This window comes from Branchiostoma floridae, chromosome 14, assembly GCF_000003815.2.
Source record: "Branchiostoma floridae strain S238N-H82 chromosome 14, Bfl_VNyyK, whole genome shotgun sequence".
NCBI classification, from domain to species: Eukaryota; Metazoa; Chordata; class Leptocardii; order Amphioxiformes; family Branchiostomatidae; genus Branchiostoma; species Branchiostoma floridae.
In genome coordinates, this window is record NC_049992.1 from 20,823,761 (window position 1) to 20,840,614 (window position 16,854).

At 44.3% G+C, this 16,854-nt stretch overlaps 3 protein-coding genes across 3 annotated transcripts; 1 reads left to right on the forward strand and 2 right to left on the reverse strand.

Moving 5' to 3' along the window:
• Positions 1 to 1,142: 1,142 nt before the first annotated feature.
• LOC118430244 (uncharacterized protein F54H12.2-like) lies at positions 1,143 to 2,474 on the reverse strand. Its single transcript, XM_035840954.1, has 2 exons — positions 2,217 to 2,474; positions 1,143 to 2,102 (listed from the first exon to the last, which is right to left on the reverse strand). Exons 1-2 carry the CDS (start codon positions 2,472 to 2,474, stop codon positions 1,143 to 1,145), a joined length of 1,218 nt encoding a protein of 405 aa, XP_035696847.1.
• A 1,293-nt stretch (positions 2,475 to 3,767) lies between these two features.
• On the reverse strand, positions 3,768 to 4,949 carry LOC118430245. Its single transcript, XM_035840955.1, has one exon. The coding sequence runs from the start codon at positions 4,947 to 4,949 to the stop codon at positions 3,768 to 3,770; it is 1,182 nt and encodes a 393-aa protein (XP_035696848.1).
• A 5,912-nt stretch (positions 4,950 to 10,861) lies between these two features.
• On the forward strand, positions 10,862 to 11,242 carry LOC118430246. Its single transcript, XM_035840956.1, has one exon. It carries the CDS (start codon positions 10,862 to 10,864, stop codon positions 11,240 to 11,242), a length of 381 nt encoding a protein of 126 aa, XP_035696849.1.
• The last annotated feature ends 5,612 nt before the right edge of the window (positions 11,243 to 16,854 follow it).

The following is a 16,854-nucleotide window of genomic DNA, read 5'->3' on the forward strand; positions in this document are numbered from 1 at the left end:
GTTAACAAATAAAGTTTCCCGTGATTCGGACACGGGTCTAGATATAGAATGCGTTTCCATTTATTTGTTTCTGCGAGTGTTTGGTGTGTGATTGTGTGTGCGATTGTGTGTGAGCGTTCACAATTAAAGTTTCCCGTGATTCGGACACGGGTCTAGATATAGAATGCGTTTCCATTTATTTGTTTCTGCGAGTGTATGTGTGTGATTGTGTGTGCGATTGTGAGTGAGCGTTCACAATTAAAGTTTCCCGTGATTCGGACACGGGTCTAGATATAGAATGGGTTTCCATTTATTTGTTTCTGCGAGTGTATGTGTATGATTGTGTGTGCGATTGTGTGTGAGCGTTCACAATTAAAGTTTCCCGTGATGCGGACACGGGTCTAGATATAGAATGGGTTTCCATTTATTTGCTTCTGCGAGTGTTTGGGTGTGAATGTGTGTGCGATTGTGTGTGTGTGTGTGTGTGTGTGTGCGGAAAAAGAGACCACGCTATGACCGATATACGTTTTCATGATATTTATTCATAACAACCTTCTACAGTCAATACTACACTCTAAAGCTATATCATATAGTATACGGTTAACCATGCATACGTTAGTCGTTAAACGCTCGATCAAAGTCTTCTAGGGTTCTCGCTATCTGTCGCATGACGAGCTCGATGTCGACCACGGGAGCATCTATATCAAAATGACGCTCTATAAACTCTGCTACGGATACATCGTTCAGTTCTAAGTCACTGCTAAACATATCGACTATGTTAGTCATCGGAATATTTCTGCATCTGTGCAAGAGGTAGAACAGGCAGTGCTGCCCACAAGTTGTCGACAGTCTAGCTTGTATCTGGCGCTGGTTACGAATCCACGGAAGGCGCGTATTTCGCCGCAAAAATCTTAGTATAGGGCGGGGATACAGACTAGGGGCACGGCCATAAGAATCAAAGAATTCGCCCCGTCCTTCCCCGTCGAAATAGATGGCCAGCCAATGCTGCCCGGGCTTATTGCTTGGGTCAGTATTAACGACGTAAGCGCTCGGATAGACCCGTACACGCCTCGGAAGCCGATCTGAAGCAAAGACTCCGCGGAGGTGAGGTGCCGTGTTCTTGTCGCTCCGTAAGACGGCGTACATCTGTCTCGTGTCCATCTCTAGTTGCTGTAGTCAAAGCTGATGTTTCTCTGCCTGTCAATCTCCAGGAGATTGTCGAATTCAGCGAGGACCACCGCCACCACCGTTTGATCTAAAGCCTGTGCAAAATGCAGCTCCAGGCGAAGGTTTCCCTGTCTGATTATGTTAAAATGGTCCCCACCGAGGCCGCAGAGGTCAGGACTTAGATCGTAACACCACACCGTGAAGCCCTTGTCGTAGTCGCTTCTCGCGATCAGGTTCCCGCTGTCTTGTCCTTGCTTGCCTGTCGTTCCAAACAAGTTCATGTAGGATCTGACGAACTGTCCCTCGGCAAAGTTGGGTGTCAGCGCTTTGTGAGGCACCTCCTGCCCATTGACGCAGAGACTGATGTAGTTCAAGTTAAAGTGTTGAAAGTTAAAGGGGTTGGTACCGAACGACCCCTGAAAGGCTGCGTTGTCCACCAGAGCGATCGCCACGCGTTTGGGGACCTGTCCCAGGAACAGATTGTCGCTCGACACTGAATGGTTACCACGGGGAATTGTAAAAGGTTTTAACTGAACTCTTTTAAGGGCATACTTGGCCGTCTGCTTGTTGAGTTGACTTTCGATGGACAGCTGATAGGTGGGTAACAGGTTGACCTTTCTCAGAAAGACGGCGGCCTCAGTGATGACAATTTTGAACTGATCCCCAGGCGACATGAGACAGAATTGATGTTTCGATCGGTGCAGCTTGATTTTAACGTCGACTTTGCTGAGCAAAAAGCGATCTTGATGAAACAGATCGACGTGTAGGGGTCCTATGAGGTCCACTTCGCGACTGTTGCGTGTCATGTTGGCACGCTTCACCAATCCCTCGTTTGCCACTGCGCCCTGATCTGTTGGGTAGGGGTCGACCAAGTGAAGTCGTCCCGGCGTGTCTTGATAGAAAAGTTCGGATGTCAGCTGCGATTGCTTTGCTTCAGACCCAAAGTTTAGCAGCGTCTCCAGGTAAGCACGATATGGATAGCAATTAGTGGAATCTGTTATGTCCTTGCCAGCGACCGTAACCGTGACTTGCGAGAAGAGCGATTGAAGTCACGGGTTTACCGGGCCTACCTTGGCGTTGTCCGGCAGGTCGTTACCGTTAGGGAGAACGATCTTGGCTTTCACGTACAATTTCGTCTGGGAAAGGTCCGTAAATTCCTCCCCAGCTCCAGGAATGTCAAATTCTATCGGGGAAGACTCGGCGAGACTGGCCACCGGATGATACTCTACCCATCTACCGTCCGTTATGGTCGTCTGAGTTGGCGGTACCTCAAACAGATCCAGTTCTGATTTGGTGCAGGAACACGACAGGGGATGAATGTGGGCCATGTCGTTTAGATCGTGACTAGCTGAAAATATCGGGAGAGGTACGTCCGCGCTGTGCACCGGCTCTCTTGCGACTGACTGCACGAGGTCTCGTTCCAAGTTTTAATGGCTTCTTTCCTCTGCCCGCCCCTCGTCCTTTGATTTGCCCCACCGGTGCAGGCGGTGCACGCACCCTGGCTCTTTTCTGCCCAGACATCAGACGTTGTCCAAACTCGCCGGCTCTCCGTTTGGCAGCGCGTTTGACCCCTTGACCATTAAGGACATCATGAGCTAAATCCATACCGCTCCTTAGAGCCTGTCTTCCCACATTTTGGGCCCCTCGTTTCAGTAGAGGTACGGCGGATCTGAGCAAACCGCGAAAAATCCCTCCCAACCCGTAACCACGCTGCATAGACCGTCCGTAATACACCGGCAACTGTCCTCCTCGCTGTCCAGTCATATCTAGGAAAAGTAGGAAGACCGCCTCTGTCTGAAGTGAAGTGTCACGATCACTCGCCCTTGCACAAATGGCACGGGTTCGCCGAGGTCGTTCCTTATATCGATTTCAATCGTTTCGAATAGTTTCCTGGCCAGGGGTATGTAGTGAGGCGTGGGGATAGGGTGATCGACGATGTCCCCGTCTTGTCCCTCGATTTTGACGATTCTCAGGAGAGGGACCTTCTGTCCGCCCACCGGACGATGCTGCACGACATCCCCGTACACGTACAAGGAGTGAAAGCCCAGGTTAAGGTCGGCTGGACGTGGTGCCTGTACCCAGCTACCGTATATGGCACCTTTTACTCCCCATCCCAGTTTTTCGGCCAATGGCCCCGTCAGATACGTCTTCATTGTCGTCGAATTTTGCGCCATGGGAGGCAGGACCATGGTCACTCTTTTCGTGATGCTGTCATAAGCAAACATGTCGTGTTGCTTGAAGAGGCTAGGGTAACGTATGGAAGCGGCTTCGTTCAGGCTTTTCAAGAGATGTAAAACGTCCTTGTAGTGCCCCGCGGAGATTTTGACGATCTCGTATTCCCGACCACTCCCTTCATCTTTTTCGTCCACCATGTAACACACCAAGGTGTTTTCGCCTTCCCGAACGTTCAGCCAGCTGTGAGGATATTGTATCTCGACGAGACCCACCTCCCACTCTCCCGACAGTTCTACGGGCTGAGCCAGTTTGGTCCGATAATTCGTGACCGTGTTTTCTTGAAAGACGTCCATACTCCCGTCGCTGGGGAGAGTGACGTAAAACGAATTGGCCATGACGAGGTACGTCTGAGCAATGCCCGATGTGCGGGCGTGCATCGGTATTTATCATATGGGAACCATGTCCTCTTCTCTCACCCAGCTATTAAACTTGGCCGGATATCCTTTCCATTTCACAAAGAACTCCTTCTTTTTGCCTCGCCTTCTTGTGTCCAGGATGTCCTCTACTTGATAGACGTCGTCGTCTTTTTTCGTAACTTTCTGCAACTCCTTCTCGTAAAACGTCCCTCTCAAAACTTCTCCGTCGTAATCTTTCACGCGATAAACGGGAGGACGGCGGGCAATTTGTTCAGAGACGACGAAGATCTCTGTGGTCCAATTGGGCGTATAGCCCTTTTCCAGGCGCAGTTTAGATTTGCTGATTCGAACCGAATCTCCGACTCGAAATTTAAACGACGGCGGTTGTTTTCTCCCTTTCCGGGGTTTCGAGATGTCATCTTCTCCGTACAGGGTATGCCACACGAGCCCCTCGTTCTTCTCGTTCACTTCGATGGGAGCCATTTTGATGCTGCGGTGGTAGGAGCGGTTGTAGGACCACACCAGATCGCTCAGGACGTCGATGTATCGGTGCGTGTTCTTTGCGGTGAAATATTTCCACATTCTCGTCTTCAGCGTACGATTGAACCTTTCCACCACACTGGCTTTGGTTTCCACACTAAACGTCGTAAAGAATTTGATCCCCTCCTTCTTCAATAGAGACTGGACGTGTCGATTGAGAAACTCCGTGCCTTGAACAGTTTGCAGGCACCTGGGCTTTTGGTCGTCCTCGGCTAGGATGGTTTGAAAGGCTTTCGCCAAGGTGGGGCCCGTCTTGTCTTTGATGGGAACGACCCACGCGTATTTTGAAAATACGTCTATGCAGGTCAGAAGATAGCGATACCCGTCATTATGCCGAGAGAGGGATGACATATCGGCGAGATCAGCCTGCCACTGATCGTGTATTCCTCCGGTTATCACACGATTCCTTTGAAAACGTCGTCTGATGGGTTTGTGTAAGGTGTGGGTGTCTTGAGAACGCAACCACGCTTCTACTTGTTTTCGGGTGACTCCGTACTTGTCTCGCACGGCTCGATGGAGCCGTCCCACTCCACCGTACCCTGCAGGATGTCTGGGGTCGTAGTAAACCCTGTGGAGGACGTCGCGCCATTCCTCGGCAGCATTGGCGGGGTAGGGCTTGCTTCTCCCTCCCGCCTTCCTTCTCCTCCTCCTTCCGGGATTCTTGGAAACCATCCCAAACCACGAAAGAACATAAATATTCTGCCTCCCATACACATGCACGCGCAATGAACGCGGTCCACTATCTCACAAAAGAGCTCGCCCAAGAACGCGATGTCGGGAATACAACCCATGCGTGTTGTTTGTGCCTCTCCAACTCTGAGACTGACTGTTTAGTTAGAACGCTAGCCCTTTTATGCAGATGCACCTCTTTTATGCACATGCGCCTCTCTCTCTCACACACACGCTTATTGAACGAACCTACTATAGCAATAACATGACACACACACACACACACTTCAATTAGATCTTTGCCCATGTTTGTATCACAGGACGTTTATTTTCATATCAGCTCCGTCGTGACGGGGTGATGTCTTCGTCGCTGCGACCATCTGTGGCGGTTTAGACAGCCCGGTGTACGCGGGCAGTGTCCTCCAATATTGGAGATCTTGTGGATAAATCACTGAGTCGTCCATGGCTCGTCGGGTTCTTGGTCGTCAGCGAGGCGGCGGAGATCCGTAGGTGCGCTAGATCGCGGCGGGTCTGCCTTATGAGGACCTCTTGTCCTGCCCCAACCAATTAGCGTGCAGCTCATCATCTCATGCAATTATGTAAATCAACCTTGCACTGAGCGCTGGCCAACCAGCGTACCGTGCGTGGGCGTGTTTTAACATGCTACATGTTCGGGCGTGTTCAGTGCAAAATCTACGTCACGATGATGCAAACGTGTGCAGTGAGAAGCCAACAGAGACACTGTACAAACGACGGGTACTTGTCGTGCCGACGACGGTCAAGCCATCCGTCCCATCCACGTTGGCGTAATACCCAGTTTCCCGCATAGTCGCAAATCAACGTTGCTACCTCGGTGGAGATGGCATCGGTATTTCTTTCATACCGTTCGTGCGAGTTGACACATACGTCCACGGCAAAAGCCATTGCGGTAACGAGTCGACCCCAGTTTAATCGTCGCTCTTGCAGTACTTTTTCGAGCACCGTTTTCAGCCCATCCCTCGCGTTGGGTACGTTGTCCATGAAGCTGTAAATAATCTTTCCATATTCGTCTTCCGCCGAGATCGCATCCACCCATTGTACTACTTTTACGTACGCGACCGAACTGGGGTGTCTGTATTCAGGAAACAAGTCTGGGGCTTTGTGATATAGTAACTGACGAAAGACGTCTGTTGTTTGTGCTTTCAGCGCATCCATTAAAGACTGATCTCAGTAGACTTAACCAGGCCAAATAAGGGCATGTCATTCACAATTAGAGAGGGGGAGGTTCATTTGGGGTGGGGTGGGTTTTGTCATAGTTACCTCGCTCCGCCTGAATATATGATATCTGACCCCTGACCTGCCCCGAATGAATACATAATATCTGACCTATGATCTGCGCCTGAATAAATCATATGCGACCTCTGACCTGCTCCGCCTGAATAGATAATGTAACCTCTGACCTGCTCCGCCTGAATAAATCATATTTGACCTCTGACCTGCGCCTGAATAGATAATATCGGCAGGCGATGACCTTTGACCTGCGCCTGCTTGCGCCTGAAAAATGGGACTCAGCGTGCTCCTACTATACTACTGCCGCACGATTGTCGCACGATTTCGGATTCTTAGTATTCATCAGGATTCCATGTCATTTCGCGCGTGATAAATATAAATTTTAGTCTGAATTGGCCCCAAGTCCCAAATACGTTAGAGTTCAAGTGTTGAAGTTCTTCCAAGGCCATATTTCAGGTCATTGAGAAGCCAAATCTCAGCTAATGTGTCAATAAAATGAAAAAAAAAAAAGTGTATCCATTTGAAGAGTAGAAGGGGGGGGGGAAGAAACGCGACAAAACACAATACAGTATACTTAAATCCATGCTGTGGATTGAATCATAACAATACATTTTACTCTCATACCTACTGCTTGGGGAAGTGAAATATAAAAAAAATATATAACTTAACCATTCCCTGTGGTAAATGGTATGGGTGAAATATCTAAGAAAAACATATAATTGATTCAGGCATGTTTGTTTTTAGATAGGTTCATAAAATATTCCACTTTTACAAATTTATAAGTCGTCAAATTCATAATGTTCCTCAGTGAGGGCGTCGTTAATATAAATCAAGACTAGGATATGGCTTTATTTTATGCATTGTGAACACAAGATGAAATCTCTCTGCAACTTGAGGTTATACCATGATAGTGGACACACTGTAATCGATTGCTACGAAAATTGCAAAGCCGTGGCACGGTTAAGGTATGCACGCCATACTGTAACATTTTGTTTTACTTAAGTGGTGTGATTGATTATATCAGAAGCCTTACTGAAAACTGTTTAGAGAATTGCTTGGATACTTTTTGGGCTTTCGGCACCAAGGATGATCGAGTTGACCATTGCAGTTAAGTAATAAACAGTGGAAAATATGAGCGAGAACTTCGCTGAATTCTTCCACATACCGTTTCACTATTTTGGGGGTTAAGTCATCTGGACTCTTATTAGAGTTAAGACGCCTTAACGTTTCATGGACCTCCCATGGAAAACACGTGGTGGCAGGGACGGTGATTGTAAGTAAGTGGGTAACGAGTCAAGATCTAATCGGGGCAATTAATTCACTATTGATGAGAAGTGACTATCAATTAGTTCGGCAATGTCTTTTTCATGCAAGTGGGCATTATCAGGGAGACAACCCGAAACAGGGCACTTAGAAGGTGCCATTTAGATGGGTTATCTTTCTTTATGGATTTTACCATGGAGACATATAATGTCTTATTTTGGCTTTTGAACGTAACCGAATTACCTGATTTCTACCCGCAGTTTTTGCTCACTCTATCGTGCCTTTTACCAAATTTCAGGTCATTAGGGCTAGGAACGACGGAGATAAATCACTTTAAAGGTGTGGCAGGGGAAGACGAAGAAAGAAGCAGAAACATAACAAATACAATATATTTCATCATACCTGTGGTATGGCTGAAATATAATAAACGTTAACTTTGACCGCGTGTAACGGCTAAGCCCTTTGACATGATGTAATTAGGTATTGACTATCTAGACCATGGGTGGAGCTTAGATTAGCATGTTAGGCAATCACTGATTGGTTGGGTGGTGAGAGCGCCCAACCAGATTGGCTAGTTAGACATCCCATTGTCAGTTGACCTTAGAGAGTGTACGAAAATATTTGCCAGTCTGGTACCCACGGGACAGGAGGTAAGGTCACTTAAGTTTAGGGCTAGTCGTTCTGTTGGATTGTGTACAAGTTGGTTACAGACTTAGACCAACTCTCACTGTATATATTAGATCTCTGTATCACCACCCTATCCCTAGACCTGTATACTGTGCCTGTGAACTTGCTGTAGTCATATTGAAGCACATTGTATTATATGTTACTTTGGTTCAGCATAAACACGGATGAATTCCTGATAAGATAAATATAGAACTTAAATACCATGAACTTTATTGCTCGACATTTGTACATGGTACAATGCATGGCAACAACTATTACGCAAAGTACAAAATAAAGGTTGAAAATGAGACTTAATATCCTAATTAACATAACAAGAAGGGCTAACACAAGTCTTTGATACCAAACCTATTGAACATTTCACGCGTGCTGATATTATATCATGACGTCAGGGACTGCTTACGGATGTAAAGTAAAGTAAACAGATGCAAGCTTCGAGCCAGGTTCCACGTCTACATTTTTATAGCCACCTTCTGTGAGGGAGTCATGTCCTAAAATTTGCAGGTAGGGTGATACTTGATGCTCCTTTTTAGAATACCTCCGGTAAACAATATTCCATCTTCTAATTAGATGTATTTTTCTGCAAGGAGTTGCTCTTGGTAAATACGTGCGATTGATTGTTCTGATGCTTAAATTGATACATTAGGAAACATATCATCCTATTTCTCAACATATCTGTAGAAGAAAGTTCCATTCACCAAACAAACGATGTTAGCACGAGTTAATACCATTTAAAGACTATAGTTCAACTTGTAACTCCACTTGACACCTATGGAGATGACGCTATTTCTTGAATGAAAGACATTAGTTGTGGGATCTAAGGTGAAAGGTACATGGTTATTATTTTCTGATGCACCTAAGCTTCAGCAATTAATTGGAAACTATCATACTTGTATGTTGCTAGAAAGGCTCGTCTGTTACACCGAGTGACGATGGAGCAGCGAAGCGTGGAAGTCTTGCGATTAAGTCCTGAAGAAACTGCAGCTCTGAAAGCAGGTCCAAACCTAATCTGCAAGGAGACAGGCAACAACTTTGTCATATACAAGGCGCGTATTCGTGACCGAAGGAAATTTGTGCTTTACTATAGCTTCTTAGAATGTTTTGTTTTGTCTTTGTGTTTGTTCCATGTCGCACAAGATATAGTATGCTACCTCACCGCCTCGCAATTTGGTCAACAGTGTGAGGCTGGTAAAACCGGCCGGCCCCCACAATGGAAAGCTTTATAAATAAATCTGGGGCCTCAAACTTATCTTTGCACGTAAAACATACACACTTATCGTGAAAACTACGGACGACTCCGTGTGTTGGAAAATGCGATCCATAACGAATAGCTCATTGCCCTGCTATGCTAGGACTAGCATGGTATTTCACTTTCAACAAAGCGACTTTACCTTGCCAACTTGAAGCTTTTGGTGTTTTAGTTAGATGCACAGATGTCACAGCTGGTTGCCATCTTGCTTTCATGAGTACGTCACTATCCGTGTGAAGTTGGATTATTTCTTTGCTAAGCTAAAATAGGGGTGTTTGGTGGCACATGAAAAATCGAATTGAATGCTGCAATTATAGTTTGGGTCGGTTTGGGTCGGTTCAGCGTTGGGGGGGCGTGACGGTTTCTCTCGTGTGTAAAGAGTAATCGTCACCGATGACGGTAGTAGAAGGTCGTGGATCATATGCTAATGATATGCTAACAAGCCCGTATCAATGGAGACATGTTTTTCCTCATTCTAATCGTTTGAGACATTGAACGTCGTCGAATTTTCCAAGAGGAATGGCCTGCCACCGGTGACTGCTTTGATGCCCTCCTATGACCATAGTTTTAACGTGCCCGGGTTGCGCTACCATGCACCAGTGCGGCAAGGACAGAAGCTAAGTTCAAGCCTTGATATTGTCCGTCCGCTCTGTACATGTGCCTTGTCCTCTTTGTTTCGTCTCATACGAAGGAAAATGCGGGCAGTAAACATTAAAAATATAAACGGTATTTAGGTATAAACTGTTGCAAGAGGAAAATATGCGCCATTTTTATTCGCGCGCAATGCTAGTATCCTGCGCTACGGGCGGCCTGCAACGCTTCCGCCCGCCCGCACCGGTGTGTCTAAAGAGAACCGTCACGTGTCGGTTAACCGACACAGGTCGGTTAAAGAGTTTTGCGTCTAACCGGGCCTAAACTAGCAGAAAAGAAGCAGAAACGCTACCAATACAAATTATTTCACCATATCTGTGGTAAGGCTGAAATATAACAAAGCTATGTCGTTGTGCTGGTATGATGACATCAGGGACTGCTTACGGATATAACGCAGAGAAAAAAAAAACATAACATCGTTAAGCTTCGAGCCGGACGTTTACATTTTTATGGCCATCTCTTGTAAGCGAGTCCTTTCCCGTTGCAATTTGCAGGTAGGGTGATACTTGAAAAATATACGCTTGTTTTCATAACACTTTAGGTATATAACCGGCTTTCCATTAGATGTATTTTGTCCAAGGAGTTGCAATTGGTAGATACTTTTACAATACCTGCGATTGATTGTTCTGATGCTTGAATAGATACAGCAGGAAACATGACTATTATCACATTTTGGAGCAGTCTTAACATATCTATACTGTTCATTATTAAGCTAATCGCAACCAAAGTAAAGCTCTTTATGGCTACATGTGTAACTGTGCTTACCTATGGGTGTGAGTCGTGGGTGATCACACAGGACATGGAGAACAAGATCAACTCCTTCGCCACCTCATGCTATCGTATCATGTTGAGCATCAAAAGGATCGATAGAGTACCTAACAGCACTATCTACGATATGACCAAAACAAAGCCGCTGATACAACACGTGCGCCTGAGGCAGCTGAACTTTCTCGGACACGTTCTGCGCATGCCTGAGGATGAGCCTGTCAGTCTGTATGCACTTTACGTCTCTCCTCATGGCAGACGTAGACTGGGACGCCAACCTACTTCTTATCTACAGTACGTCCAGTGGTTAATGGGAGACGGCCAGATCACCCCCAGGCAGCTTCGCCAGCTCGCTGCTGATAGGCGGAACTGGAGAAGGCTTGCAGTCGCCTACGCAGCAGCCGAACGATGGTGATGAATTGCGAATATGAATAAAGTCAAGTTAAGTCAAGTAGAAGAAAGTTCCTTTCACTAAAGTCCTGAAGATACTGCAGCTCTGAACACAGTTGTAATCAATTTATCAAGGTCTGGTTAGGTTATGCCTTGGATATTGCTTGCCAAGCAAATGTTGCGTGATTTTATCTGATCGTTTTGTGCACGTTGTATTGTCAGCTCTTCTATGGTTGCGTGTTTGCTAATACGAATTCTATTGTTAAAAACGATTGTCAAATATACACCAAAAATTAGTTACTCAATCAACTGGATATGGTTTGGAAACCGTCAGACGTTTTGGATAGTATCCAGTATCCTTCGTCAGTGACACTGAAGAGACCAGGGAGAAACAGGTATTTCATACTCTAGCTATGAATGAAGACAATTTCAGATGTCCAATAGGAAACGTTATAGGACAATTCAATCTGAAGACAATTTGGATTTCAAAGGATAGTAAGGCTAAGACACAGTTAATGCAAATGAGTCAATTAACTCCTGTTGTTTTAGTTGCGGGGGGGGGGGGGTAGTGCTATGTCCCAAGTGCCGGAAAGTTCCATACGAAGACCCCCTTTTCTGTTGAGTGTGGGATTGTAAATTCTCTCATATATGGCCTCTCTAACTCCCCGTTCAAACCAGCAAGCTTCGCGGTCTAGGATGTCGGTGGATTGGAGGTTGAAGAAGTGTCCTTGGTTGTGTTCTAGGTGGTTGACAATAGCAGAGGAGTAGCCGCTGGGTTTGCAATGTTCTTTGTACCTTCCCTTTAGTGGCCGGCTAGTCTCACCAATGTATGTGTTGGTGCAGTTGGGTTCTTCACATTTGAGCCTGTAGATTACATTGGCCTTAGTACCTTTCTGTGGTCTGTCTTTGGGATGCACCAGTTGGTGTCGGAGGGTAGAGTGACGTTTGAAGTTAGTGGCGTTGTTGAAGTTTTGGGAAGATTCTTCTGAGTTTTTCCGAAACTCCTTGGACATAAGGGATGGTAATGTTGGCTTTCTTTCTGTCAGTCAAAGGTTTGCACTTGGCTGTTTTCTTAGATGATGATATTTTCTTAGAATGGTCCGAGGGTTTTAGTGCTTTGTTGAAGGTCCAGTTGTGGTAGCCACATTTGGTCAATGCACGGAGGTGTTTGTGTTCCTTTGTTTTGGCTTTGTCAGAGGAAACAATGCTGTCTGCCCGGTGATACAGGGTTTTATCACTGCAAGTTTGTGTTCCAAAGGGTGGTGAGAGTCAAAGGCCAGATATTGGTCAGTGTGCGTTGGTTTACTGAACACTTCTAACTGAAGGCTGCCGTCCTTCTCTATGATAGTTTTGGTATCTGGGAAGGGGAGCATGTTGTTATGACTTGATTCCTGTGTGAACTTGATGTTCTACTGATGATCTACTTGGTTGATGTGGTCAAAGAAGTCATTAGGTACTCTCTGTTTTAGCCTGCAATAAGTGTCATCTACATAGCGAAACCAGTTGAGTGGGGGAGTATCCTTGAAAGTACTGATAGCCTTCTCTTCAAACTTCTCCATGTAGAGGTTTACAACAATGGGCGACACTGCTGATCCCATAGCACAGCCATGTAGTTGTTGGTAGAACTGTCCTTTGAAAGTGAAGTAGGTACACCCTAGGCAAAGGTCTTGCAGTTTGCACAGTTGGTCTGGAGATAGCTTGGTTCTGTCTGTTAGTGTGTTGTCAGCCTCCAGGGCTTCCTTGACTACCGAGACTGCGTCCTTAGGAGGTATGCAAGTGAAAAGTGAACAGATATCGTAAGAAGTGATGATTTCATCTTCTTCTACCCGGAGATCTTCGATTTTGTCAACGAAGTCTGCACAATTCTGAACATGATGTTGAGACTTCCCCACTAAAGGTCCCAGGATCTTAGCTAGAAATTTTGCTATCTCGTAAGTAACAGAACCTATGCTGGACACTATGGGGCGAAGGGGGACATCCTGTTTATGGATTTTGGGAAGGCCGTAGAAGGTTGGGGGTTGTTCCGAAGTGGGGTAGAGTTTTAGATAGGTGACACGGTCAATTTTTTCCTTGTCTTGCAATCACTTGAGAGTCGTGACAATTTTTCCTTTAAACTGGGTGGTGGGGTCCTTTTTCAAAGTCGCGTAGGTTTTTTTGTCCCCTAATAGATCTTGTACCTTTCTGTCGTACTGTTCCCTATCTAAGACTACTGGGTATCTCCCCTTGTCCGCTAGCAGAATTACTGTGTCTTGATTGGTGGCCAAATCTTTGAGAGCAGTTGATGTTGAGTGATGTTACTGGTAGGGGGTTTTGAAACTTTAAATGGCGCGTAAGGCTTCAGCCTGTCTCTGTGGCAAACGGGCCCGGTGGAGTGCTGACTCAGTTTCTGTGACAATGTCGATGCTGGGGATCTTGTTAGGGGTTACTGCAAAATTTAGGCCTTTAGACAGCAGGGATTTCTTTTGTTCTGTCAGGGTATGGCTACTGAGATTCCTGACCCACCTCTCGTCTGTTCTAGTCTGAACTGGGTTTTTAGAACTGTTTAATCTCCAATTGGGTTCCCTATCTACAGTTGCTATCTGCAGTCCCATATCCAGTTGCTTGAATTGAGTAACTAGTTTTTGGTGTATCTTATTACCTGGATCTCTGACCTGTCATTTTCCCAAGCTACGAATGATGATGTTTTCTGAGAAGTTTTGTAGCCGAGAAAAGTGTGACCAATTTCGAAAATTCATTTTTTCCGTGTAGCGGCCTGTAAAAAAAAACCCAAATTAGTAATTTCTGTGTGAAAATTGCATTTTAATGATGTTTTTTTACCAAAAATAACATTTCTACAGAAAATGTCAAATGACCCTGTCGGTCAGCGACAAGGCACCCTTTTCTATCGGAAACATCGAATTGTCTGAAAAACGATGTTTTGAGAAGTGCTAGTGCTTTTCTCAGAGACAGCCAATTCGGCTCCGAATCGTAAAAAAAACCGTAAAAAGCCGGAACCTTATGATAGGTGGAAAATAAGCAGATGCCAAATATTGTAATAAGGAACTTATTTGCAAATTTTTTGTAAAAATTGCAAAACCGCTTTATGATTAATGATGGAAATTTCATTTTTGTGACATGTGTACGTCAGTCAATGATGAACAACACCACGCATAAATTATGTTAATGTATTGTGAATTGAAATTTACAAAAGCTCTGAATATTCACGGAGGTATGAGGTCGACGAACTCTAGTTCTTCCTACTTGCTTCCAAGTTGCACTGTTGTGTGTATTATGATATACATGTACAGAGAACTTTGGTGTCCTGCCATTTGCTTCACTGTAGTATGCTGACGAATTAGAATCCTAGGTCCAAGTGGGGCGGTACTCTTAATGGCTCCTATGTCATACCGTTTCTACAAGCAAAATACTCTCAGACGCTTTGCATTCATTTAAATATTTAGTATATCATTAACAAACCAATCAGCAGCACCTTCCATCTGCTCCTCCTCGCCTCTTGTATAGCCTGCCTAGCACACATAGCGGTGCACACTGACAATGAAGTTTATTGCATATTCATGCCCCATTGGGGCTAAATGCAGTCAGTTTGGTACAAAAGGTAGTAAACGCAAAGTTATACATACACTATAGTTTACATGCATCTTCTCTCTTCCTAAAACATTTGTAGATGAACTTAAAAAGACTTTCCAGTATATCGTGGTCAGATTATGACATGAGATATTTGAACATATCTTCCTTCGTTATGCGCGTCCGAAGTCCGAGGTAGTTCCCGACAAAATTTTGACGAAAGGGTCTCGAGGGTCAGTGTGCAAATTTCTGATCTACATGTGTATCATTATTGAATGTATTGCGCAGATCATTGTACAGTGAACACTCTAGAACAACGTGTATTTCATTTTCTACATGCATGTGGTTCTTATCGCAAAATATACATAGTCTATCATTAGGAGGAGTTCGGTTAATGTGGGGTCTAAATTCGAGGCTGCGCACCCTCAAGTCAAGAAGTCGTATCTTCTCGGAAAGTAGGAGAAAAGTCGTGTATGGGAATGAAGCTTAATGGTATCCATGCAGCTTTAAGAACAACTGGGTTTCAGTTTCTTCACCCTCCCTACTTCTCGTAATTTGTGGAGGAGAAATTGTTAGTACATTTTGAAAGTAAAATAGAAAAGATGCAAAAAATGGGAATTTTTCAGCCATGGCAGTATAAAGTACCATCTTGCAGCAGATTATGACATATTTTATCACAAAGCAAGACCCTCAAGACCCTTTCGTCACATTTTTGTCGGGAACTACCTCGGACCGATAAATGCTAACTTATAGATTCCGACTACTAAATTGCCTTCTTACTTGCATTTACTTAGCTATAATGAATTTGTTTGTCATTACCTAAAACCATTACCTTTAATCTCCGGTAGAATGTTATTCACTCTCAAGCTTCCGTGTGTACGTAGTATTTTATCTCGTATTTTATCATGTTTATACCGTCTCATGTGAAATTGTCTCGTACCATTGTTATGCAATGTGCAGTAGTGCTAAACTATGCTGGTAGCTGTCTGATACGTTAACAGAAATATACTTAATTATTATCTTCTTTTTACCGAGTTGAACAGTGATAATGAACGAGCTGATGAAAACCTGGTATCGTCCAATTTTAACATCTGACAAATTCTTGCTACTTTCAACCCACATCTGCTTGGAAATATATTTGTATCGCTCACTTGATCTCAAATATCTGTTCTGTATATTACTATCCTCAATGACCAACAAGCTAATGACCTGTTAATGATTTTAAACAAATAACTCCTGTCAATAATGTTTACCATACTCTGTGTGTGGCAGTATATTAGTTATTTACAACTTAAGTGCGTCCAACTTTTTCAATTTTTGTTTGTCTGTAATATTGAACTCAATATGAAAGTCGTCCTAGCTACTTGGACACATTATTTAGTATTGCACTATAAATTCTTGCCTTTATCGTTGCACCTTTAAATCACACCGAATCTTGCAGGATCCGACGAATCCGAATGAACCGTACAAGGCTTGCCGCAACGTCTGCAAGCATCAAGGTGGCACATTTGTCAAAGATGTTGAAGACTCTGTCTCTAGGTAAAAGAAAGCACAATATTCATACAGTTTTATTGAATATGATTCAGTCTATACTTCTGGATAATTATCAAGTTTTAATAAGACGTTTCGAACGGTGTCCACCGTTCTTCATCAGTGAATTGAAAATGAAGTTGTACAATTTTTCGGAACAAGGAATAATTCTTATGTTCTGAATAAACAAAACAGGTAATGGCTATGGTGTTCTAAAATAAACAACACAGGTAACTATTGAGGTGTTCTAAATAATGTTCTTAATAAACAAAAAGGTAAGTGGCAAAGGTTCCATAATCCATTCAAGCAGAGTAATTATTTTTCTTACAAGGAATTGAATCATAAATATATCTATGTATATCTATAAATAAAACCATCAATTACTTCAAGACATTATTCCAAGCACAAGAAAGCTCAGTCCTAAGTCCACCCTTACGGTTAGAGAAGGACGGTGGATACGTTCGTAAATAGCTTCACTTACCCCTTCTCAAACCAACGAGGTTTTCTGTCTAAAATATCTGTTGCCTCTAAAGAGAATGAATG

Bases quoted from the DNA above. Each gene is read 5' to 3' on its own strand.
- LOC118430244 (XM_035840954.1), bottom strand. From the start codon at position 2,474: ATGGCCCACATTCATCCCCTGTCGTGTTCCTGCACCAAATCAGAACTG. The intron at 2,103-2,216 runs GTAGGCCCGGTA...GCTTACCTGGAG, and splicing joins ACCTGCCGGACAACGCCAAG to ACGCTGCTAAACTTTGGGTC.
- LOC118430245 (XM_035840955.1), bottom strand. From the start codon at position 4,949: ATGGTTTCCAAGAATCCCGGAAGGAGGAGGAGAAGGAAGGCGGGAGGG.
- LOC118430246 (XM_035840956.1), top strand. From the start codon at position 10,862: ATGGAGAACAAGATCAACTCCTTCGCCACCTCATGCTATCGTATCATG.